Here is a 24033-nt window from a genome sequence, read left to right on the forward strand (position 1 = left end):
ACAGCGACAAAGAAATCCAATTCCTTTATTTTTTCAGCTGTTTTTAATCTGGTGCGTAAATGTGATTCCAGAGCGCAGTAAACGCAAACGACACCCCCTCCTCCCCCCATCCCCACGGGTTAGGGGGGTAGGAGGAGACAAGAACAGATGACAATAAACTGTTTGAGCCGCAACAAGGGGGAGCGCCACAGAGGAGAGGGGAATTGCGCTCTTTACGCACGGCGAGCGCACATCTCTCCAGAGCGTCCTGACGCGAGCGCTGCTTTAGAACCAAAGAGTTTTCTTCGGCTTTAGAACTTGCTGGGGAGTTCTGCTTTGCTGGTTAGGATGTCGGGACAGAAACCCTCCCTGAAGACCGGCGGCTCCGCTCAAAGCCGCTTTCAGGTGGACGTGGTCACGGAGGCTTCGTCCGCGGGTCCAACCCCTCCGGTCCCAGGAACCGTCGACGGACTGCGACCTCCCGATGAGTCCAAAGGACGGTTCAGGGTGGTGGGTTTTCTGGACCCTGGCGCGCTGGGCACCGCCTCGGACATCGGGCTGCCCCCGGACGTCTTCCATGAGCCGGACGGTACCAAGAGCGACTCAGTGAGCCTGCACTCCACCGGCACGGGCCACACGCACATCTCTGACTCCCACTCCAACACCTACTACATGCGGACCTTCGGCCACAACACCATCGACGCCGTCCCCAACATCGAGTTCTACCGGCAGACTGCGGCGCCTTTCGGGGAGAAGAGGACCAGGCCGTCCCTGTCGGAGCTGCACGATGAACTCGACAAAGTAACTAAAGCACGAGCTGAAAGTTGCTTTTCCTCATTGGCTACAATAGAGTCTAGAATTAACACTTTGGTTAAAAAATATCCAATAACTGTTGTGTTTTTATGAACCGATTTAAAGCCGATGTTCTAGTTCAACTTGAGAGAATTATAAAGATTTCCGACAATTTTGTCAATTTAAATCTAAAAATGTAAAGTAATAAACATTATTTAAACCCGACATGTACTTGGAATAGAATTCATAAAACACATTTTAAAAGTATTATAAACCCAAAACATTTGAAGTGAGGTGACCAGATAACAGTGTGTCCGTTTGTTCAATGGTCGGCGTGGTTCTGACCTGCAGCAGAATAACAGCAGCAGCTCCTCCAAGATCGAAGCCGGAAGAGCGCACGCGCGTGTGGCGAGCATTCCACCGCTTTGAGACCTGGTGTCCAAAAAGGGGGCGTGTCTAAGTGAATCCTATTACTTTGAAAACATTACATGTTACAAATATCGAAACAAAAAATCGAGTCCCCCACGACAAACAAATCTGTAGTATAGTTTCAGCGTGTGATGTTATGCTTTATCTCAACTTCCAATGCAGACCAGCAGAGCTGCCACGATTAGTCGACTAATCTACGACTAATCGACTATTAAAATAGTTGACGGCTAATTTAATAGTCGATTAGTTGTTAGTTTATATTATATGGAGTCAGAGTGTAGTACAGTTGAAAGCTGTAGTGGTATTCTGTCAGCTGTATTAAGGTTTCTTAGGCTAATTTAGAGTTTAGCACATATTTAAAAAAAAGACAAGTTTTAGGTTAACCCATTAGAACCCATGGTGACATCAGTGTCACAGGAAAACATCAGAAACGCATTACGTGGTTTGTTGTTTTATTTTTTTAGGAAAAATTGGTCTGAGTGTTTATTTAATCTTTGCTTTAACTTGATTTGAAAAATGACAACAAACTACTGTTTACTGTAGTAGTTGTATGTCATGGAGGAGAGTCCTAATCTCGTACCTCAGACCTCTATAAAGGGCCGTGGTGAGATCACAGACATGCATTAGTGTTATACAGTCAATGAGTGAGATTTGAATGAATGTCCTTCTATCCACCACAGAACTTTTAATGAGTGCAACACATTGAGTAGAGAGAAAAAACAGCCCAAAATGAACAATTCTGATCTAACACCAATAAAAACACATGGTAATTCTACACGAAATATTGAGGAGACACGTTCTTCATTTTTTTTCTTTTTTTTGAGCAACAATGAGGTGGGAGGGGTGTTAGTACCATCATGTGAGCAAATGTTAAAAACAAACAAAAAAAAAAAAAACATGATGCTTTTTTTTTTTTTTTTAAGCAGTTTTGTTCTGTTTCTGTCCTTAGGAAATGATTGTGTCAACAGAAAACAAAACTAATTGAAAGTGTGAAGTTTCAATAAAAAAGTATTTTTACTGAGTTTGTCAACATTGAAGTCTCCGAGTGTCTCCTTTCAGGAGGAGATTATTGAGCAAATTGAAAAGCAAAGGAGGTGGTTAACTTCCCTTTTTCGTCACCTTTAGCAGAAGAACATCGATTTTGACTTAATCCCACAATGCTTTGCAGTCACAAAATTGAAAGTTAAGTGATTACTCATTTCTACAGCTAAAGACGAGAACCATAGAGAACCATACAAGCATTAAAGTTACTTCAAGATACTAATAACTTACTTTTAAAATGTAAAGTTATACTTTGTAATAACACTTCAGCCAAAACTGTGAATCCTTAACGATTTCATTATCATTCTATTAGATCCAAAGATGCAGATTCCTGTTCACCCTGATTTTATGTTTACATTTACAGCTGTGAGTGAACTCTTGTAGTCAGGCTTTGTAAAAGTGTTCTCCATCTTTGTACATCTTGTCGCTGTGGTGTTGAAGGCGTCAAATCAAACTTCAACACACCAAAAATCCAGATGAAATCAAATCTTGTTTGTCCTCTCCTTGTGTAGTTTCCAACAGTGATTAACACTCTGCAGGCAGCTGACACAAGTACTTTTATTTCTGAGGAATTACATTTCAGAAAAACAAGGCCTGTGCTGCGACAGGTTAAAGTATCATGTCCCTATGCTTTTCAACCATAGACATATGTTAATTCACTGGATAAAGCAAGGTGTTGAAGGCCAAAGCCTTCACCGTGGCCTCCTGATATCGCTGGCACCGTTTTGTAACTCAGCAATTAGTCCGAGTCAGTCTGAGTCTTATTTTTAGGGGAACTATTGTCACCAATCATGAGTGAGCTTGTTACTGCTTGTTCAAAGTTCACACCCTTCCACACTCAGGAGGATCTGTCAGGCAAACATTCGAGGTGGGGGGAACCACAAGCTTGCACTAAGGCACCTTAGTGGTTAAAATATAACTTGAATAACTTGTGATGATAAAAAATATAATTAAAAAAAATTAGATCAGAAAGAAGATGTTAAGAAGAATGCATCAGAGAAAGAATGGTTATTCTGACAAATAAAATGATTGAGTAATAACTGTCGAATATGTCAATGGTTTCAACTGCCTGAAAGTTGCTGAACTAGATGGTTTCTGGAAAAGAGTTGTTTGAAAACTTGTTATTTTTAGGATTTTATATTTGTTTTCATTTTCCAAATGTGTATTTGTCTCAAATATGTGCATAAAAACCAATGCTCTGTGGATCCAAACTCTTAAACTTCTATTTCAAAACAGATTTTGACTAAATTCTTTTTTATCTATACGGGTTGTAGGGCTGCCACGATTAGTCGACTAATCAACGACTAATCGACTATTAAAATAGTCGACGACTAATTTAATAGTCGAGTGTAGTAAAGTTGAAAGTTATATTGGCATCCTGTCAGCTTTTTGGAATATTTTGACATCTATTAAGGTTTTAGACTGTTTTGGAGTTTAGCTAATAATTCAGCTACATGCTAGCTATTTTGGCAAATTTAGGAGTTTTTAACGTTTTTTTAGGCTATTCTGGTGTTTAGCTAATATTTCAGCTGTATGCTAGCTGTTCTTGCTAATTTAGGCCCTTTTTTAGTTTTTTAGGCTGTTTTGGAATTGAACTAATATTTACATGCTAGCTTTTTTGGTTAATTTAGGCTTTTTTTCTTTTTTTTTAAGAGTATTTCTAAGCTTAGCTACTTTTTTAAGCTCCATGCTAGCTGTTTAGGTTAACCTATATTTTTTTCCAGTTTTTTAGGCTAACTTGTTACTTAGTTAATATTTTAGCTGGCTATCAACTTCAGCTTTTTCAGCTATCAATTTCAGTATCTTCAACTATGATCACTAGCATCTTCAGTGGCCAAATTCAGCTTACAGCATTCACACTAGCATTATTGCAAGTAATGCTATAAATCTAGTTTTTAATTAGTTTAAAGCTAATGATGGTTAAGATGTGTGTTTTACATCTAGTTTGCACATGACCTGATTAGTCGACTAATCGGAAAAATAATAATAATACTCGGTGATTAGTCAACTATTAAAACAATTGTTTGTGGCACCACTAACGGTTTGTCAATTCTGATTTATTCTATTTTTTCTTGGCAATCAAAAAAATAAAACCTGGACCTAAAAGACTCTGATATCCACCAAAGTCGAGGACTTTTCCACTTTAATGGAGTTTATCTCTGTGCATTTTCCTGTTTTTCATTCTGTTGTTCTGCTTCATCAGGAACCGTTCGAGGACGGTCTGGCCAATGGGGACGAACCGTCAGCAGCCGAGGAGGCAGCAGCTTTGATGGCCAAAGAGGGGAAAGGAGGAATGGTCAAGTTTGGTTGGGTCAAAGGAGTTCTGGTTAGTCTCACTGATAACAGATTTTAACAGCGTTTCTCTGCCTCATCATGTGGCGATCAGCTTCTTCACAGTTGAGCATATGCGGGTAAACCTGGTGTGTTTGGGTTTGGTGAAATCTGGACCTCTTGTTTGCTTGTTATCATCTATTTTAGGACAATAAGAAGATCAACAGCAGCATCTACACATGAGTTCTGGTTCTCCATCCCCTTTCCTCATCAGTTTGTGCTCTCCTTTACTCCCAGGTGCGCTGCATGCTGAACATCTGGGGCGTGATGCTCTTCATCAGGATGTCCTGGATTGTAGGTCAGGCTGGAATTGGTGAGTAGTGAGACTTTGAAGGTGTCAGAAGGAATCAAATAGTTTGTTTTCCTGTGGTTATGATGTTTGATTAATTGATGCCCTCTACTCTATGACTTTGATTGTTTTCTATTGCTAATCCTTTTCCATCTTAAACAAGGTCTCCACTAGTCACAGCTGATGAGTAAGTCCAGATGGTTCCTGATAATAAGTGCTGTAAGCTGAAGTGAGCTGCTGAAGATGCTGAAATTGATAGCTGAAAACACTGAAGCTAATAACTGAAAATCCTGAAGCTGATAGCTCGCTAAAATATTATTTAAATGCCAAATTAGCCTAAACAACTGAAAAAATGTAGGTTAGCTAAAACCACTAGAATGTGGCTGAAATATTAGTTAAACTCCAAAATAGCCTAAAAAAAACCTTAATAAATGCCAAAATAGTCCAAAAAGCTAGAAAACTATTAAATTAGTCGTCGATTAGTAGGCTAATCATGGCAGTCCTAGTTTGCATGCTTATAAAAGAAGCATACCACCGTTGTGCTTATGCTAACCCTGGAGGAGCCAGAGCACCAACACACTCCTCCTCACATGAAAACACTGGTACCCTCTTGATTGTACCCTTTGCGTTTATGTGAGACTACATTTTAATCACTTTGTATAAAAAAATGGTTAATAAATTTACAAATCCACTTTAAAGCAAAAAGGATCTGTTTTAATCTTAGTTTTAAAGAGTTTGGGATAAATTCGCCAAACTCTTTGGATATCCCTCATTCTAAACACCGTACAGATAGACTCGAGCTCCTTCTTTTACATGTCTTGAAATCATTTGATTCTATGAGTAAAGAAAACAATGATTATAATTAGGCTTATCTGAAATCATTTAGAAGAGAGTAGAAAAATAAACCACCTGGATTCAAATCTGATTTATTTATTTATTTTCTTCTCTTCCCTTTGATGTTTTTACTCCATACCTCAGAAAGATAGCTACATAGAACTGTCATTACAGGAAGAGTCAGTGAACATCTTTGCTGAAAAGTATTTTATCATTTTACATCCGAAGCTCAGAACTCAAATGTTGAACTGTTAAAATGATTTTTCTAGATGTGATGAGAATTTATTTTTTTTAGACTCAGTGATTGTGATCATTTAATGTTTTTTTCATTACCTTTACATAACCTGAAATATGTGTATGATTTTGTTTTTTAAAACAGGACTCACAATTGCAATTATTCTGATGGCCACTCTGGTCACCACCATCACCGGTCTGTCAACTTCTGCTATTGCAACCAACGGCTTTGTCCGAGGAGGTGAGAGTGAGGCTTCTGCTGCACCTACAGCCTGCACAACACAAAGAAAACAGACAAATCCCAAAGTTGATATATAAAGATGTGATTCCTTCATTCATGCCTCAAAAGACATTCAGACAGAGATTTCTCATCTCCAGAAACTGAATCCACCATGGTGTTCTCCTTTCCTCAAACTCTTCAATATCTTCACGTCTTTCATACCAACTTCTAAACCACCTGTAAAAGCTCCTCTCACTGGCGTTTCAGGTGGTGCATATTACCTCATCTCCAGGAGTCTTGGGCCAGAGTTTGGAGGCTCCATCGGGCTCATCTTTGCCTTTGCCAATGCAGTGGCTGTGGCCATGTACGTTGTTGGCTTTGCTGAGACGGTTGTGGAGATGCTCAACGTAAGGAAACCTTTTTAAGAACAAATCATCTCTATTCTGTGTGACTGACTGGTCACATCCACGCTGACATGCTTACTGTCTGCAGGACGTGGACGCTCTGATGACTGACGAGTTGAATGACATTCGCATCGTCGGGACTCTGACCGTCATCCTGCTGCTGGGAATCTCTGTGGCCGGAATGGAGTGGGAAGCCAAGGTGGAGATGAAGACTAAACTTTATTCCAACCGTCAGCGGGAGCCAGACCAGAAAATGAGTTATTTTAGCCAGTAAAATAAATAAAATAAAATAAAACAGAATAAAGTAAAATAAAATAAAAACAAATAAAATAAAATAAAGTAAAATAAAATAAAATACAGTAAAATAAAACAAAATAAATTCAATAAAACAAAATGAAATAAGATAAAATAAAACAGAATAAAATAAAATAAAAACAAATAATACAGAGTAAAATAAAATTAAATGAAATAAAACAGAATAAAATAAAATAAATAAATAAAATAAACAAACTAGAACAAAATAAAATAAAAATAAAACAAAACAAAATGAAATAAAAAAATAAAACAGAATAAAATTAAATAAAACAAAAAAAAATAGAATAAAACAAAAAAAATGAAAATAAGCCAAACAAAATAAAATAACTAAATTATGTGAACAGGGAAACCACTTAAAAACATAAGGACAAAATCTTGCAAATTCTTAGAAGTTGAATAGGAATCTCAGTATCTATCCTGGAGGTCTGAAAAGCAAATATACCTGAGTCCGACTAGTCCATCAATGTTTGTTAAAGATGAATTATACACCCAATTACAAGTTTTGTTTTAATTCCTGACCTATAATAAGTTTAAGATGGACATTAATAATTTAATCTGGCAGTTAAGGAACGCTGAAGATTGGTGAAATAAACTGATCTTTATCGCTCAGTTGTGGCTCATCATAAATAAATGTGTGTTTGCCTCCAAATGAGTTTTGTTAGTGCCAGAAACTAGGAATGAAATGTTTGTCATGAATTGATTTTCTAGTTGTAGTCAAAAATCAACTAATATTACACTTTAAATTGAATCAGTAATGAGTTTAACTCAACATACATGTTTTATACTTTCATTTTCTTCGTCCATCAGGCTCAGATTGTCCTCTTGGTGATCCTGTTGGGAGCCATCGCCAACTTCTTCATAGGAACCTTCATGCCATCTGAAAACAAAAAGCCCAAAGGATTCTTTGGTTATCAAAGTCAGTCTTTATTGTAATTTTTTTAATTTTCAAATGTTAATCTTTTTAGTGTGAATAGCATCATCCAACCATTATTTTAAGTGTAATTTTCCTATGTTTTGACTCTGCTCTCTGACAGCTGCCCTTCTCGTGGAGAACTTTGGACCAGATTTTAGGGATGAGGAAACCTTCTTCTCCGTGTTTGCCATTTTCTTCCCAGCAGCCACTGGGATCCTGGCAGGAGCAAACATCTCTGGTGACCTTGCTGTGGGTTTTCAGACGCAGAAATAAAGCAGTTTGACAAATATCTCCTGATTTCCAGCTCCAGCTGATATAGACTGGCATGTTCATTTCTACAAAACAGTTGTGGTGCAAAACTCCATGAAACGAAACATCAGCTTTAACCAGTCAAAGATCAACTAAGATTCTTTAAATTTAGATATGTGTCGATCAGACAATTAGGTTTTTAAGTTAATGTGATTCACATTACCTCTCCTTTATGTTGTGTTGCTTGACAGATTGTAGGTTTTTTTTTTTATTTGAGATGTCATCCCCAGGAACTCAGTTGACTCTGTCAGATTTTCTTTAATTGTGTTTAAGTAGACTAAGCTTCATGTAAAGTTGATTTATCTTCTACCCAAAAGCACAAATTCTGCTTTAGCTAAACAGCTGTCATGTTTCCTTGAACAGGACCCTCAGTCTGCGATTCCTAAAGGAACCCTGCTGGCCATTCTCATCACAGGACTCACCTATGTGGCTGTAGCCATCTCCACAGGTTAAGGACTTTTTTATTCATTCATTCAAACCTGTTGCCTTGATTTCTATAAATCTATGTTGTGATTTACATTACATTGATCTGTTTTAGTCAATAATATTAATACAAATATCCTAAAATGTTTCCACTTTTCCACCTACACTGTTAGGATAGTAATAACAAGTCGCGATAGGATCATTATTCTATTGGTACAGTTTAGGGCTGCCATGATTAGTCGACTAATCGACTATTAAAATAATCAATAACTAATTTAATAGTCGATTAGTCGTTACTTTATATTATATGGAGTCACAGTGTAGTGCAATTAAAAGTTATAATGGCATGCTAGCTATTTTGGTTAATTTAGGATTCTTTCATTTTTTTATGCTGTTTTGGAATCTAGCGAATATTTCAGCTGCAAGTTAGCTAGTTTGGCTAATTTAGCTTTTGTTGTTGTTGTTCTTTTTAAGCTATTTAGAAGTTTAGCTAATATTTCAGCATCATGCTAGCTTTTTGGCTTAATTAAGATTTTTTTTTTTGTTTCTTGAGCAAATTTGGAGTTTAGCTAATATTTCAGCTGCATGCTAGCTAGTTTGGCTAACTTAGCCTTTTTTCAGCTTTTTAGGCTAATTTAGCATGTAACTAATATTTTTAGCTTCAGCGAATTTAGCTATCAATTTCAGCATCTTCAGCAACCAAATTCAGCGTACAGCATTCACACTAGAATTATCGACTACTAAACTAATCGTTTGTGGCAACACTATTACAGTTATACACTTATGAAAATGGAGTAAGTGGAAACTGAACTAACATTTCAATACAAAACAATGGATTAAATTCCTGGCTAGAGGAGCTGAAAAATATCTGGCTAGTCAATAAAATGTATTTTCCAATGTAACTACAAGGGGGCCCAAACCAGGGTCTCATTGTGCCGGTCCCAAGCCCAGATAAATACAGAGGATTGTGTCAGGAAGGACATCTGACGTCAAATCTTTGCCAAAAACAAATATGGGAATCTGACGAAAAAATCTGGCAGGTCAATGAAACTGTGTTCATTTTTTCCTATTTGAAGGTGCAAGTATTGTCAGAGATGCAACTGGTGACCATAACGACACAGTGGTCGACACAGTGAACTGCACAGACGCCGCCTGCACACTCGGCTACGACTTTTCCATCTGTAAAGAGGGAGGCTGCCAGTACGGCCTGATGAACGACTTCCAGGTGAAACATCAACTCATCGGGAACACACGATAAAAGGACGAACATGTGCAAACTGCTTGTGATTGGGGTTGAACTAATCATTAGTTGGATGGTTGAAGCAAATGAGAAAAAAACAGTTATTATGAAATAATCAATTCTTTGTGATTTGTATCATCTGGCGAGGATATAACTGAGCTTCCATAATTCTGTCAGTTATTTTATGTTTTATGGTGTACAGGAGGTAAGATGTTAGTGTTCTACTCAATTTGTTAGTTTTATTATATTTATTCAAAACATATTATTAAAGAACAACATATACATAAATTATACAGTTACTGATAACAGAGATCATTCATTCCGTAATGCAATCTTTTTCCGTTGTGGGGGGGCTCATTTGACAGAACTTACTCAGAGGTAAAATAAAAAAGAAGAGGCAATTCTGTTGCTTTTTTTTTATTATTATTATTATTATTAAAAGTGTACTTAAAGGGTAAATTGGTGTTAGGGTTTGAAGTGTTTGTAATATGAGACAGTAACCATACTGTGGGGGTGTCAAACTCAATCACACAAGAGGCTAAAATCCAAAACACACATTAGGTCACGGGCCGAACAGGATAAACATTTATTGAACACTCTAAAACTACATTTTAAAACTTTAAAACTGTAACTTTTTAACATAATTATGAACTAGTTATATAGCATTACCAATGATAATACTAGTGTGAATGTTGTAAGCTGAATTTGGCTGCTGAAGATGCTAGTGCTGATAGCAGAAGATGCTGAAATTTAAAGGTAAAAACACTGAAGCTGATAGCTAGCTAAAATAGTAGCTGAAAGCCAAATTAGCCCTAAATACTTTAAAAAAAACGTACGTTAGCCAAAACAGCTAGCATGTAACTGAGAAATTTGCTAAACTTCAAAATAAAATAAAAAAAACGGAGAAAAAGCCTAAATTAGGCACAACAGCTCAGGGGCCTCTGGTCACACGCAAGACGGCGTCAGAATCAATCTGTAGCCGGAAGCAGAAATCGTAACTTTAGACGGTTGGGTAAGCGGAAATTTCCTAAACTTTAGAAAACCTTTTCAAAATGATATTTTATAACCTTTCAGCTTTTACGCCTTTGAATGAGAATAAACAGCAACTGTTTTTTTTATCCATGAATCAGCTGATCAGAGCTTCGAAATGCTGGATTTTGGTCTGTGACAAAGTATCAGAGAAAAGAAAAAAAATGGCAAAAAGGATCAATAAAAGACAGAAAAAAAGGAAAAAAAGGTTGAAACCTTAAAACAATATTTTTGTTGCGGCTGGGAGGAGGGACTTCCAGCTCTTAGTCTTCGGGCACCATATTTTTTCTCTGTAGCCAGATTCTTTTGAAACAGTTAGTATGCAGCTGAAATATTAGCAAAACTCGGAAAAAAGTCTAAACTAGCCAAAACTGCTAGCTTGTAGCTGAAATTTTAGCTCAACTCCAAAATGGCCTAAAAAAATCTTAGTAAATGCCAAAATAGTCCAAAAAACTAGCAGAATAACAATTCCTAAAACTTTAAAACTGTAATTTTTTAACATAATTATGAATAAAAACAGGCAGGAATATACAAGTTAGAAATGAGCGCAAGATAACATCCAGCCATTAATAACAATAAAGTAAAATGATCTTGAGGGCCGGATAGAATTACCCGGAGGGCCGCAGCCGGCCCCCGGGCCTTGACTTTGACACATGCCCTACAGGGACGATGAGGAATGTGTGTTAAAAGAAGGCAGTCAGCAGAATGACGTGGGTCCGCACGCCCACAGCCATTGTTTGCTCTGAAAGGCTGTAACATGGTGGCTACGATGAAGCCTGTCAGGATAGAACAATCTCTTATTTCCCATCATCCTCTCAGCTGATCTCCGTCAGCTGACACATCAGCAACAGTTAAACTTCTTGTGGACTGACTGTGTTACTTTTCCTTAATTCATTTGAAGCCATGTTAACATGAAAAAGTGATGTTTTTTACCCGAACAGAGACATGTTTATCAAGGTGAATGATGTCGACCTCTCTGGATGAAAACACACACTTGTGTGCGACAGACAGACAGAGCCGTTCCCTAACAACGTGCAGCAAACATAATGGTGACTGTTGTCTTGAGTCACAAGCTGCTCTACTCTGATCTGAATGAGAGCATTGAGAACCAGCCACCTACACACTGTGCACTGAAATGCATGCACACACAGACGCATGCACACTGTCACTGATATCACTGACAAGGTGCACAGTCTTGTGCTCATTGTGTCCCAAACACTCAGTATGAGAGCCAAAGACAACACTGGAATTGCATGAATGAATGTTTTTCTAATTTATCCATAAGAATTAAGTGAATTGACTCACTGAGAAACCATAAAAAATCAACATAAACCTTCAAACTGATGACAAACATTTTTAATTTAAAAAATCTTCAGTGAAATCCGAAGTCAAGTTTAATACAAGATTCAAGTTATTTTTAAAATGTATTTTATCGTTTGATGAATTTCCTTTATTTTAACTGACCACTAAGCTTTTATCATTTTATACTGGCATTTTTGCAGGAAATTCAATTTTTCTACTATGAGTCATAATTTTCTTTATGATGAAAATTGTGTTTTTAACATTTTTTGACATATACTAAAAAAAAAAGTTTTAAATCATATTTCTGAGTATTTCTTTATTTAATTGGTTGTTAAACAGAAGCAGACAAAAAAAGAAAAAAATGAAAAATGTCATATTTGTGATGGAGAAAATACCCTGGGCAGACCACAAGATCCATTCTGATGCATCCACTTACAGATAAATAGATCCATGAACGTCTTTGTTTTCTTTGTCTGAACTGGTATCTGGATCAAACTGTAAAGCTCGATAGCTCCAATATTCCTCACCATTTCTGTTGCACTGGAAGGTATGAAGAGGCTGTAACATGGCTCTCAGTTCTGGATGCTGGGAAGGGGGTTGGTGTTGGTCCATACCAACAGTCCCGCCCTCAACAGAACCATGAACTCCTGTCGCTTTGTAGAAACTGTCATAGGAAATGATTTCAGCAATTAAAAGACGACTGGGAACGCTTTTAAAATAGATCAAAAGAAGACCAGAGTGGGATTTTAAACTACACAATATCTGAGCTAGAACACAGTAGAATTAGAGTTTATATGACAGAAGGAACATCTCGTCAAAGACCTGCAGCAAAATGTGTGTTTTGTGTGCATTGAACAGGTGATGAGCCTGGTGTCGGCCTTCAGTCCTCTGATCTCTGCAGGCATTTTCTCTGCTACTCTGTCCTCTGCTTTGGCCTCGCTGGTCTCTGCTCCCAAAGTCTTCCAGGTCAGAATCTCATCAACTTGCTTCTTCTTAGGATCATTGATTTGGTCTGAATATATATGACTTAGATGGTTATATAAGTAGAGCAGCAAGAAGGACTCTGATAAGAGAAGTAAAAAAAAAAAAACACTACAAGAAACAGAACTTTATAGAAGGTTATTGTTGATGCAGGGTTCCTACGTGTTTCTTCAATTTAAATTTAAGACTTTTAAAGACCTTAAGATGAGAAATTCAGACCAATTACTTTGCCTGATTCCCAGCCTTATGGACGAAGAAAAAACTAAATCTTTTTCATTAACAGAGTAACGTAATCAATTACAGTTCGAATTTCATTGATTAAATTACAATAATAAACTACAGAAAACCTTCATCAGATATAAGCATAAGCAGTACCGGACCATACTAGCTTTCTTTTAGCCCTGGTCCCAACTAGCTTCTCACCGTCTTGTACCGGTTCCTGTAGGAACCTTGTGATGAAGGAGGATCTACTCCACAATTTTTACAGCTCTGATAGAATCCAAACTCCAAACTCTAAATCTTTTGCTCACATGAGTGTTTAAAAAGAATTCTGAATCATTGTAGGATTCAACAGGTGATCAAAATCTCATTTTTGAATTTTTGTTTTCAGGCTCTCTGCAAAGACAAAATCTATCCCGGGCTGGGCGTGTTTGCAAAGGGGTATGGAAAGAACAACGAGCCTCTCCGGGGTTACGTCCTAACTTTCTGCATTGGCCTCGCCTTCATCCTCATTGGTAGACCGTATCGCTAAACAGCTGGATTTGTTAGGAACAACTCCAACAGTTGGTTATGATAACAAACTTGTTTTTTCTTCTCCAGCCGAACTAAACGTCATTGCTCCCATCATCTCCAACTTCTTCTTGGCTTCTTACGCCCTCATAAACTTTTCCGTGTTCCACGCCTCTTTGGCCAACTCTCCAGGTGAGTCCTGACGCCGTTCGGATTTAGTTAGGATGGTGCTTACCAAGAGCTTGGCTAGTTCTAAAGCCTGTTTTAAGGTTTTCTTTTAACTTGTTTCTCTCCTTAGGGTGGCGTCCTAGCTTTAAGTACTACAACATGTGGGTGTCCCTGGCAGGAGCCATCCTGTGCTGCGTGGTCATGTTCGTTATCAACTGGTGGGCGGCCCTGGTCACCCTGCTGATTGTCCTTGCTCTGTACATCTACGTCAGTTACAAGAAACCAGGTCAAAACCACATTTTGATCTCTTGTAAAAGAAAATCCCAGTGGTCTTTTAATTATGATGATGCTGTTTTAGCCTTTTCTAGAATATAGTTTCTGCAGAGCAGCAGGCGTTCTTTAAAGACTTTACTGTGAGTTGTGAGCAGGACTGTTGGCATGGAGCAAGACAGCCCTCATTTCCCATCATCCCTTTGTTTTCAAGCTCTCCCACTAGCTTACAGCCCCTCACACCCCCAACCTAACATCAGTGCAACAAAAATGGCGGGAAATATTGGAGCTTTTCAGCCATACAGTTTTGAGCCAGAAAAAAAATATTTATAAATGCAATTTTAAACTTAATTTTATTTATCTATGTCCTCCGTCATGAGGAAAATGCTTAAAGAACAGGTTAAAAACACCGAAAACACCAGTGTCATCAGAGTGGGTCTTGAAATGCTTTATATAGTCGCTCCTTTATTGTGCCTTTTAAAAAAGGCAATTTCAAAAATGGTGGAAGTCCTGGAGGATAGCGGATAAAGTCAAGTGTTTGTTTAGAGTGGTATGCTAATGCTAATACACAATTAGCTGTAACTTTTTGAAGCTGTCGGAATTCCTTCACTACTCACATACAGTACACTATACCATAGTTGGTTCGCCATTTTTTAGTGCTGTCCAAATCTACAATTATAAATCAAGTGCCCTAGAAATTTTCCAGAAGTCTTTGTGAAAAACCAGTGAGCATCAATGCTAACTACATTAGCAGATATAGACCACAATGCATTGCTTTTGAACAATTTTTGCAAAAAAAAAATAGAGCTGTCAGGCGATACAATTTTTTTATCGTGATTAATCGCATTTCCCGAGTTAACTCGCGATTAATCGTAAATTTACATGTGGCCTTTTTTTAAGAAAAAAAATGTGTGCTTTGTGGAATTTAGCAGTTCTACATTAATTATGAAAACAAGAATGACAAAATTAATAGTTTTCATCAGAAATACTTTATTTTGTAACATTGTATTGAGATAAACTTTCTTAACAATAAAAGGCTGTAACATAAAATGCCTAACAAAAGCCCAAGTGCAAGTGAAGGGCATTTTAAATTCAAAACTTCAATCAACGTTCAGTAAAATAAAATAAAAAACATTAAAAAATGAAATTTCCATAACACTTTCATGTTCATTTTTAGTCAGGACCAAATCTTTTCCTCCTCTGAACTACAGTACTAAATTAAATAGAGATTTATCATTTCCAACTTACTTTTGTTTTTTAAAACATTAAAGACTGAGAAAAGCGGGATAAACTGTGGATAGTTTGACAGTCTGTTACTGCCGCCGCGTTCTCTGGCTGCAGCTCGATGCAGCGACGTGTCCAGCGGAGCTCACGCATTGAATATGCCGGCAGACAGACCGCTATGCTGGGACTGGATCACGCTTAAACCTCCGGAACATTTAAAACGTCCCCCGGTGTGCTTGCTGTTCCGAACGTCGGGGGTCCGCAGCTCTCGGGACGCGGCGCCGGACGCGAGCCGGTACCACCAGACGTGGTACTGGACGTGAACCGGAGCCGGGTTAGAGTGCAGGAGCTCTCCAGGTCCTAGCGCCGGGCCGGTTTTAGCTCGCAGCTCGGTGTTTGGAGAGTGAGAGCAGCCAGTGAGTTAGAGGGGGGACGCCCGCGCGCGCGGTATGGAAAGGCACATATGAGAAAATCCGCGATTAATGCGTCAAAAAAATTGTCGGCATCAAGCACATGTCAGATTAACGCGTTTTTAACGCGACAAATCTGACAGCTCTAAAAAAAAATAATAAAATTTTTTTAATAAACCATCCACATTTTCATCACCAGAAGACAGTGGAGTCACAGATAAACATTGTAAAATGTTTGTATTAATTCAATTTTCGTTGTCGGAAAATCGGTGGCGTCATATCAGGCGCTTAGAAGAAGATCAAATAAAAAGTAGTGAGCACGGTGTCTGTGTTGCTTTTAAAATCCAGGCACTAGATAGTCCTGCACTTTATATTTTTTAGGGGTTAGGGAGGGAATTCAGACATTGTACTAGGTTCAGTTTTTCATTTTATGGTGTTATTAGCAAAACAGCTTAAGTGAACATTTTTAATTAGCTAAAATGGACAATGTGGGTAAAAAAAAATGAGGTATGTTAAATATTTGTTGAGAATTAACCAGCCGTCTCTATAGCAACAACAGTTCATCTCCTCATTTTCTGCTTCCTGCAGATGTAAACTGGGGTTCATCCACTCAGGCTTTGATCTACAACCAGGCTCTGACTCATTGTCTGAACCTGACTGCAGTTGAAGAACATGTGAAAAACTTCAGGCAAGCACAATACTGCAACTGTTCTTACAAATGAGACTGTGATGAGCTTCAATTCATATGATCCAATTCTTCTGTATTACTATAAACGGTCTAAATGACAAATAGTGTAGACTTGTATAGCACTTCTCTAACTTCTTTTAAGGTCCAAAGCATTTTACAGTCACATTCACCCATGTACACACATTCACACTCTACCAAATGCTGGCACCAACCTTTCACCACCAGGAGCAATGTGGGGTTCAATGTCTTGCCCAAGGACCCTTCTACACATGTGAGGACAGAGCAGGAACCAAAGTTTGCAATCTTCTGATCGGAAGCCAACCGCTCTACTGCTGCACCACAGCTGCAAATGATAAAAAAAACACTCCAATGTTACATTGCATTTGTAGGATACATTTTCACTCTGTTTTTGTATTGTTAGGGGCTATGTAGGTTAGGTATCTTATTAAAAAAGACATAATGACTGTCAATCCAAATCCGTCAATTGTTGAGGGTTTGGTCAACCCAGTGAACCACAGCTCCAACTGTATTCACTGAAATTTAAAGGTGTAATTCTGATCCAGCATTCACCTGTACTATTATTAGATGAAAGCACTTTGTGTTTGTTGATGGTTGTGAGAATAATCGTGGGATTCAAAGCTGCCTTTCTGTCCTGCAAATAGACCACAGTGTTTGGTGCTCGCTGGTTATCCAAATTCTCGACCAGCTCTACTTCAGCTGGTCAACTCTTTCACCAAGAACGTGAGCCTCATGGTCTGCGGTCACATCCGAACGGTACACACCAACCTCCCACTACTGCAGTTCACCAGCTCAGGAGGTTTACATGGAACCGCTTCTTTAAACTCCTGTTCTGCTGCAGGTCTCCAGAAGGCCCAACTTCAAAGAGCTGTCTCAGGATCACGCCCGCTGTCAGCGCTGGCTCACCAAGAAACGCATCAAGGCATTTTACGCTCCAGTTTTTGCAGAGAACATGAGGTACGGAGCGCAGCTGCTTCTGCAGGTACGAGCAACTCACAAAGATGAACACATTCAACAACTTTCATTGATGAAGCTAAAAATCCAATACTTCTTTCAGGCTGTTGGTTTGGGACGTCTGAAGCCCAACACACTGGTCATGGGCTTCAAGAACAACTGGAGTGATGGAGACATGAGAGACGTGGAGAACTACATCAACATCATACAGTAAAGACCTACATTTTTTCCGGTTTTTCCTTATTTTATCAAACTCATTTGAAAGTTGAAGCCGGATCCAAAGAAGAACAACTTCAATGCAAAAATCAGCTTCAAACTTTATCAAACCAGCTTTATATATGTGTCATGTTACAGAGACTTACCATATCTGATGCATCATTGGATATCATGAAACCATGGACAATCCTCTACAACAGCCATTTATTTCATTTCTTTGGTCTTCAACTTTATATATATATATATATATATATATATATATATATATACTTTATCGAGGAGAAATAATTACAAACTGAGTTTTAAAAGTCAATATTTTCCCACGTTTGAAGCAGACGTCTGTCATTGCAGTGATGCCTTTGACCTGCAGTTTGGAGTCGTAATCCTCAGACTTCCGGACGGACTGGATATCTCTCACATCCAGGGACAAGGTATGTCTCCCTAAAGGTTCGCACTGGGAACTAAAGGGCCTCATTTGATGACAAAACACATGAAGTGGTCCTGAATGAACTGGTAAACTTGTAGAAAAGACAACTGAAGCCATTTCCTGTCCAGATGACTTGACCATGCAGCTTTGTTAGCACCCACAGTGGTGTATGGCGCATAGTTTACGTTTTGAAAAGAGCCTCAGTGAGGACAGTTTTCCTCAGGAAACCATTAAAGCCATCACCTCACGATGATGTAATGAAAGCCTTGGGCCAAACCCTGCCAAGTCCAGACTACCGAATTTTCTGAAGTATAATTCTGTGCTTTTTTCATAGTTTAGCCAGGGGTGCGACTTATACTCAGGAGCAACTTATTTGTGTTGTTTTTTTTTAGCCCTTCCGCTCTCCTTGGTTTGTTTACATTAAAAGTGGGGTCATCTGGACCCCACAAGACAGTGCACTGAACTTTTTTTTATACAATTGATTTTTGAGTTTCACTAATGTCCATGGCAGACATAAAATCCTGTCCACCTTTGTCCACATTTGTCATGGAAGGAATCACATATCAATGTGTGGTTGGAGTCATCTGGACCCCAAAGAGAGAGGAAGGGTTAAGACATAAATAGGCTCATAGAATTGTTATTTTTCCACTAGCAACTGGTTGCCCTTTAGCGGTTGTTTTAGCTAAAAACCACCAGAGAGCAAAGCATTTTCTTCTGACAGTGCCAGAAGAAGTGTCGTCCAAAACAAACATGGAGGAGAATCTGATTGTTTTCCTCTTAAATTTTGATTTTTTTTTATCGTTTGGATTAAAACATTTTTATTCTTGTTTTTATTTTTCGCCATGGCAAATATAAAAGTGTGACTTATACTCCAGAGCGACTTATATATGGTTTTCTTCTTCTTGATTAGTCATTTTTTGCTCCTGCAACTTATACTCCGATACGACTTACAATCGAGAAAATACAATACTTAACGACAAAAATGAAAACTTTTCCTATAGATTTGGGAACATTAAGAAAGTACATCAAGTCCTGCATATTTAAACGATAAGATTATATTTGTAGGTTGTGTTTTCTGAGAATTTCTAAAGGTGAGCAATCTGAAGAAACCTGAAGGGAAAGAACATTTCTTTAATTTTTTGTTGCTGCTCTTTGCTTCACAACAGTGTACTGGATAGCAGTCTTGCCTCACAACATGAAGGCAATGATTCAAATCCCTTTCATGTAAGGATTTTCACCAGGTGCCCTGGCTTCCTTCCACAGTCCAGACATACGCTTCATTGGTTAATTGATGGATTCTAGGTTAGGGATAGGCAACTCCAGGTCTCGAAGGTCGCATTCCTGCATGTTTTCCAACATACAGTGCTCTGGCGTGTTCTAATTGGCTGGACACACCTGAAGCATGTAATCAGTCATGAGTACTGCTGGGATATCTGGGAATCATGCAGACACTGCAGCCCTCGAGGCCTGGAGTTACTTACTACGACTTGTTTAGGGCATACCCAGAACAGTAGCCGGGATAAGGACTAGCATCTCTGTGAGCTTGAAGGGAATTAAGCTTTGAAGATTCAGACAGGACACATTTGGTTCGCTTAAAATGAACCAGACTTTGCTTCCCTCAATTATTTTAAAAAACTTTCAGTCTGAATATGCGCAAGTGAACCATGGCCTGGGATCAGGAACACTCTCTGAACCATTTTTCGAGGTAGTCCCGCTTAATTTCCAATGGGACTGAATTTTGGTTTGCTCTGAGATTCCTCAGTCTAAATAAGGTCTGTGCTGGGAGCGGAACAACTGAAACTAAACTAGTACCGTAGCAAGTCATTAGAGGACAAACGTGAAGCAGCGATGCAACAGCAGCACATTAAAATGTGGTCGGATGAATGCAGGCTCATGAGAACAACTTTTAACATGATACAAATTGCTTCTCATTTTGTTTTCTCGACAATGCCTATGTCATACACAAATATTAGCGCATCTTGTAGCCGTTGCATCCTCGGTAACCGCCTTGCAGCATTCCTCCGCCGTACAAAAGTTATGGTAAAAACGTTGTTGAACCTGGCATTCATACAGACGTTCAAAATTGACCAGCGAAATAAAAAGTTTGATGAAGTGAACAATCTTGACAAGTATTTGGAAAGTCCAGCACCTCCATCTTTCTCTTTTTGTTCTGACACACCCCTGTAACAACTGGCTAATGAGATCTTTAGTCATGTGGTTTTGTTTACAACCTTAGATCCCAGTCTGAATACAGACTAAACGCAAGGGTTAGGACCCGATCTGGATCAAATTAAGTAGACTCAGTCCAGAACAAATCATTTTTCCAGTCTGAATAAACTTCAACAAGGATAAGTCAATAAGACATCTCAGTTTTTCCCCACAGATGAGCTGCTGTCATCCCATGAGAAGGCACCAGTGGGCGCCAAAGATGCCTTAATATCTGTCAACTTGGTGAAAGACTCTGATTCAGACTCCTGCCCTTCAAAGTCCACCAGCAACCAGAGCAGCCCACTCATCATACGAGGTGAAGAGTAAGACCGTCTCCATTGGAACTGGACTTCCAGCCACCAGCGTATTGCTGTGACTTAGGAGCTCAGGACTCGCTGTGACTTTCTGTATCGTTTTCTTTTTGTGCAGCCACAGATATAAAGTCTCCCCTGAGTCTAACTGACCAACGCCTGTTGGAGAGTAGCCAACAGTTTAAGAAGAAACAAGGCAAAGGCAGCATCGATGTGTGGTGGCTGTTTGACGACGGAGGTCAGTTTTCATCCCCTCATATCAGTGACGCTCCTGTGTTGCTCCTTTAGGTTGCGGCTTTGAGGACAGGTGGAATGGAAAGGCGGCACACATGTTGAGGTGCTAGTAGCACTTCACCAAGAGGATTTATTCTTCTGATATTCACAATATCAACATATCCATATTAGGGCAGCCACGATTAGTCGTCTAATTGTTTATCAAAATAGTCGACGACTAATTTATTAGTCGATTAGTCGTTACTTTATATTAGATGGAGTCAGAGTGTAGTAAAGTTGAACGTTATACAGACATTCTGCCAACTCTTTGGACTATTTTGGAATTTATTAAGGTTTTTTAGGCTATTTTGGAGTTTAGCCAATATTTTTGATACACACAGCGTTGGGGTAGGGAACCCTGGTCCTCGAGAGCCACCTTCCTGCATTTCCAATATACCCTGCTCTGGCATGTTCTTATTGGCTGGACACACCTGAACCAGGTGATTGTCATGAGTCCCAACTCATGACGGATTACCTGATTCAGGTAAGAGTTGCACAAGAACATTTTTACAGATTTTAAAACTTGGTACACACAGAAGGTGTACTGGATTATTAGGCGCATGGCCAATTTTTGAAAAACTGTAAGCTTATAGCGCAGAAAATACGGTACATGAGTGTTGACAGCCACTGCTCCTTCAGTCTCTCATAACTGCCATGTATTTAAATACAATTCCTCTAAATTATTACTGGTATCTGGCATTGAACCAAGAACAAAATGTACATTCATTTAACCCTTCCGCTCTCTAAGGGGTCCAGTTGACTCCAACCACATATTGATATGTGATTTCTTCCATGACAAATGTGGACAGGATTTTATGTCTGTCATGGACATTAGTGAAACTCAAAAATCAAAGATAAAAAAAAGTTCAGCGCACTGTCTTGGGGGGTCCAGATGACCCCACTTTTAATGTAAACAAACTAAGGAGAGCGGAAGGGTTAAAAAAAAAAAAAAAAGCCCAGTTAATGTTATCGTGGATGAAAAATGTATCATAAAGAATTTAGCAGCAATATGTAAAAGTTCCTTACACTATTGTCTGGTTTAAACTAGTTTCTAGCATCTTCCATTCCCAATAAACTTGACTGCTAGCATTAGCGAGTTAGCTTTTAAACACTTTTCCAAACAAAACACACGTTTTAATTCAACTACATTAATTCCTGTTATCTGTGAGGCCTTCAAGCAAAACGTTTGGACATTACTTTCCACATGAAGTGCTCACTAACCTGTGATTAAGAATAGAAAGACAGCACACGCCTTGAGCTGCTAGAACCGTTTCACGTTGGGCATTCATTCCTTCTCTGGTGCTCATCTATTCCATACACTTGCACGCTGCGCTGCCACCTAGCGGACAGTTTGGGAATTGCAATAACTGGAACCAAACCATGTAAAAATAAAAAATGAAATAAAATGTAAAATATTTAAGCGTTGTTTTTCTTTTTTACTTCAACTATTTTCTGTTTTTTAAATGTCATGGGGGACTTTAAAGAGGATAACAGTTTCTAGTTCAAAAGCTCGACTGTCACATCTGTGTCTGCAGGTCTGACTCTGCTCATTCCGTACCTGCTGACCAACAGGAGTAAGTGGGGTGACTGCAGGATCAGAGTCTTCATCGGAGGGAAGATCAACCGAATCGACCACGACCGGCGAGCGTGAGTCCACTGATGTTACCAAGTTTATTTTTGTTAGACAAGATTAATTAGGATATGGCTGTTTTTGATTACATAAGACAAACAGTACTTCACAATTCTGAGTGAACATCAAAAACATCTCAGTCTCTTTTTTATGAGTTCTTTATCCAACAGAAGCTCATGTTTCAGATGTTTGAGGCTTATGCTCCACACATCCCGTTTGTGTTTCCTCAGAATGGCCACGCTGCTCAGCAAGTTCAGAATTGATTTTTCTGACATCAACGTCCTCGGAGACATCAACACCAAACCCAAGAAGCACAAGTAAGAGTTCTGATGTGTCTGCAGACCTGAACCCGCTCTGCTGCAGACTTTACAGTGACGAGGATCAGAGAGAGCTGCTTGTGGCGCAGTGGTTAGCGCTCTCGCCTCACAGCGAGAAGGCCCCGGTTCGACTCCCGACTGGGACCTTTCTGTGTGGAGTTTGCATGTTCTCCCCGTGCATGCGTGGGTTTTCACCGGGGACTCCGGCTTCCTCCCACCGTCCAAAAACATGCTTCATAGGTTAATTGGTGACTCTAAATTGCCCCTAGGTGTGAATGTGAGAGTGGATGTGTGTGTGATTGAGGCCCTGAGACAGACTGGCGACCTGTCCAGGGTGTACCCCGCCTTCGCCCATCAGTAGCCGGGATAGGCTCCGGCACCCCCGCGACCCCGAAAGGGAGGAAGCGGTCAGGAAAATGGATGGATGTTTTAATATACAGCAGATGATGCACATTATCCACGATTATTCAAATAATCAAGGACTAATCGACTATTAAAATAGTCGACGACTAATTTAATAGTCAATTAGTCGTTACTTTATATTATATGGAGTCAGAGTTTAGTAAAGTGGAAAGTTATAATGGTATTCTGCTAGCTATTTGGAATATTTTGGCATTATTTATGGGTTTTCTATATTTTTGAGTTCAGCTGATATTTCAGCAACATGTTAGCTGTTTTGGCTGATTTAGGCTTTTTGTTTGTTTGTTTTTACGATATTTTGAAGTTTAACTAATATTTCAGGTGCAGGGAAGCTATTTTAGCTCATTTAGGATTTTTTGGGGCTATTTTGGTATGTAGCTAATATTTCAGCAACATGCTAGTGATTTTGGCTAATTTAGGCTTTTTTGTTTGTTTTTTTAGGCTATTTTGAAGTTTAGCTAATATTTTAGCTATTTTAGCTAATTTAGGATTTTTTAGGCTAATTCGTAGTTTAGCTATCAATTTCTGCATCTTCAGCTATCAGCTTACAGCATTCACACTGGCATTATAGCAGGTAATGCTATATATCTAATTTTTTGTTAATTTAAAGCTATGGTTAAGATGTGTGTTTAACATCCACTTTGCTTATGACCCGATTAGTCAACAAATCAAAAAAAAAAAAAAAATCAGTGATTAGTCGACTGT

At 38.9% G+C, this 24033-nt stretch overlaps 1 protein-coding gene and 1 long non-coding RNA gene across 5 annotated transcripts in view; one reads left to right on the forward strand and one right to left on the reverse strand.

Moving 5' to 3' along the window:
- LOC112137712 (solute carrier family 12 member 2) overlaps nt 1–24033 on the forward strand; it is a 27445-nt gene continuing 3412 nt past the window's right edge. The window contains exons 1-23 of the mRNA XM_024260153.2: nt 1–780; nt 4445–4567; nt 4810–4885; nt 6075–6170; nt 6417–6556; nt 6642–6752; nt 7676–7784; nt 7903–8030; nt 8454–8538; nt 9590–9738; nt 12943–13050; nt 13676–13799; nt 13885–13986; nt 14093–14248; nt 16455–16554; nt 17217–17328; nt 17414–17554; nt 17630–17736; nt 18094–18173; nt 20553–20693; nt 20807–20926; nt 22497–22608; nt 22822–22908. Of these exons, the coding sequence (XP_024115921.1) occupies nt 328–780; nt 4445–4567; nt 4810–4885; nt 6075–6170; nt 6417–6556; nt 6642–6752; nt 7676–7784; nt 7903–8030; nt 8454–8538; nt 9590–9738; nt 12943–13050; nt 13676–13799; nt 13885–13986; nt 14093–14248; nt 16455–16554; nt 17217–17328; nt 17414–17554; nt 17630–17736; nt 18094–18173; nt 20553–20693; nt 20807–20926; nt 22497–22608; nt 22822–22908 (2960 nt within the window). The 5' untranslated portion in view covers nt 1–327. The remainder of the gene's footprint in view (nt 781–4444; nt 4568–4809; nt 4886–6074; nt 6171–6416; nt 6557–6641; nt 6753–7675; nt 7785–7902; nt 8031–8453; nt 8539–9589; nt 9739–12942; nt 13051–13675; nt 13800–13884; nt 13987–14092; nt 14249–16454; nt 16555–17216; nt 17329–17413; nt 17555–17629; nt 17737–18093; nt 18174–20552; nt 20694–20806; nt 20927–22496; nt 22609–22821; nt 22909–24033) is intronic.
- LOC112137745 overlaps nt 6059–24033 on the reverse strand; it is a 25690-nt gene continuing 7715 nt past the window's right edge. For 2 of the 4 annotated variants that reach the window (XR_002917599.1, XR_002917600.1), the window contains 6 exons: nt 16767–16897; nt 7854–8028; nt 7643–7745; nt 6633–6770; nt 6431–6530; nt 6059–6201 (listed from right to left, as the gene is read on the reverse strand). This is a non-coding gene — a long non-coding RNA (uncharacterized LOC112137745). Of the gene's footprint in view, nt 6202–6430; nt 6531–6632; nt 6771–7642; nt 7746–7853; nt 8029–16766; nt 16898–17124; nt 17250–22182; nt 22402–24033 lie in introns of those variants that run through there. The other 2 variants (XR_002917597.2, XR_004948487.1) reach the window with 2 other exon arrangements.

This window comes from Oryzias melastigma, linkage group LG9 (genome assembly GCF_002922805.2).
Source record: "Oryzias melastigma strain HK-1 linkage group LG9, ASM292280v2, whole genome shotgun sequence".
NCBI lineage: Eukaryota > Metazoa > Chordata > Actinopteri > Beloniformes > Adrianichthyidae > Oryzias > Oryzias melastigma.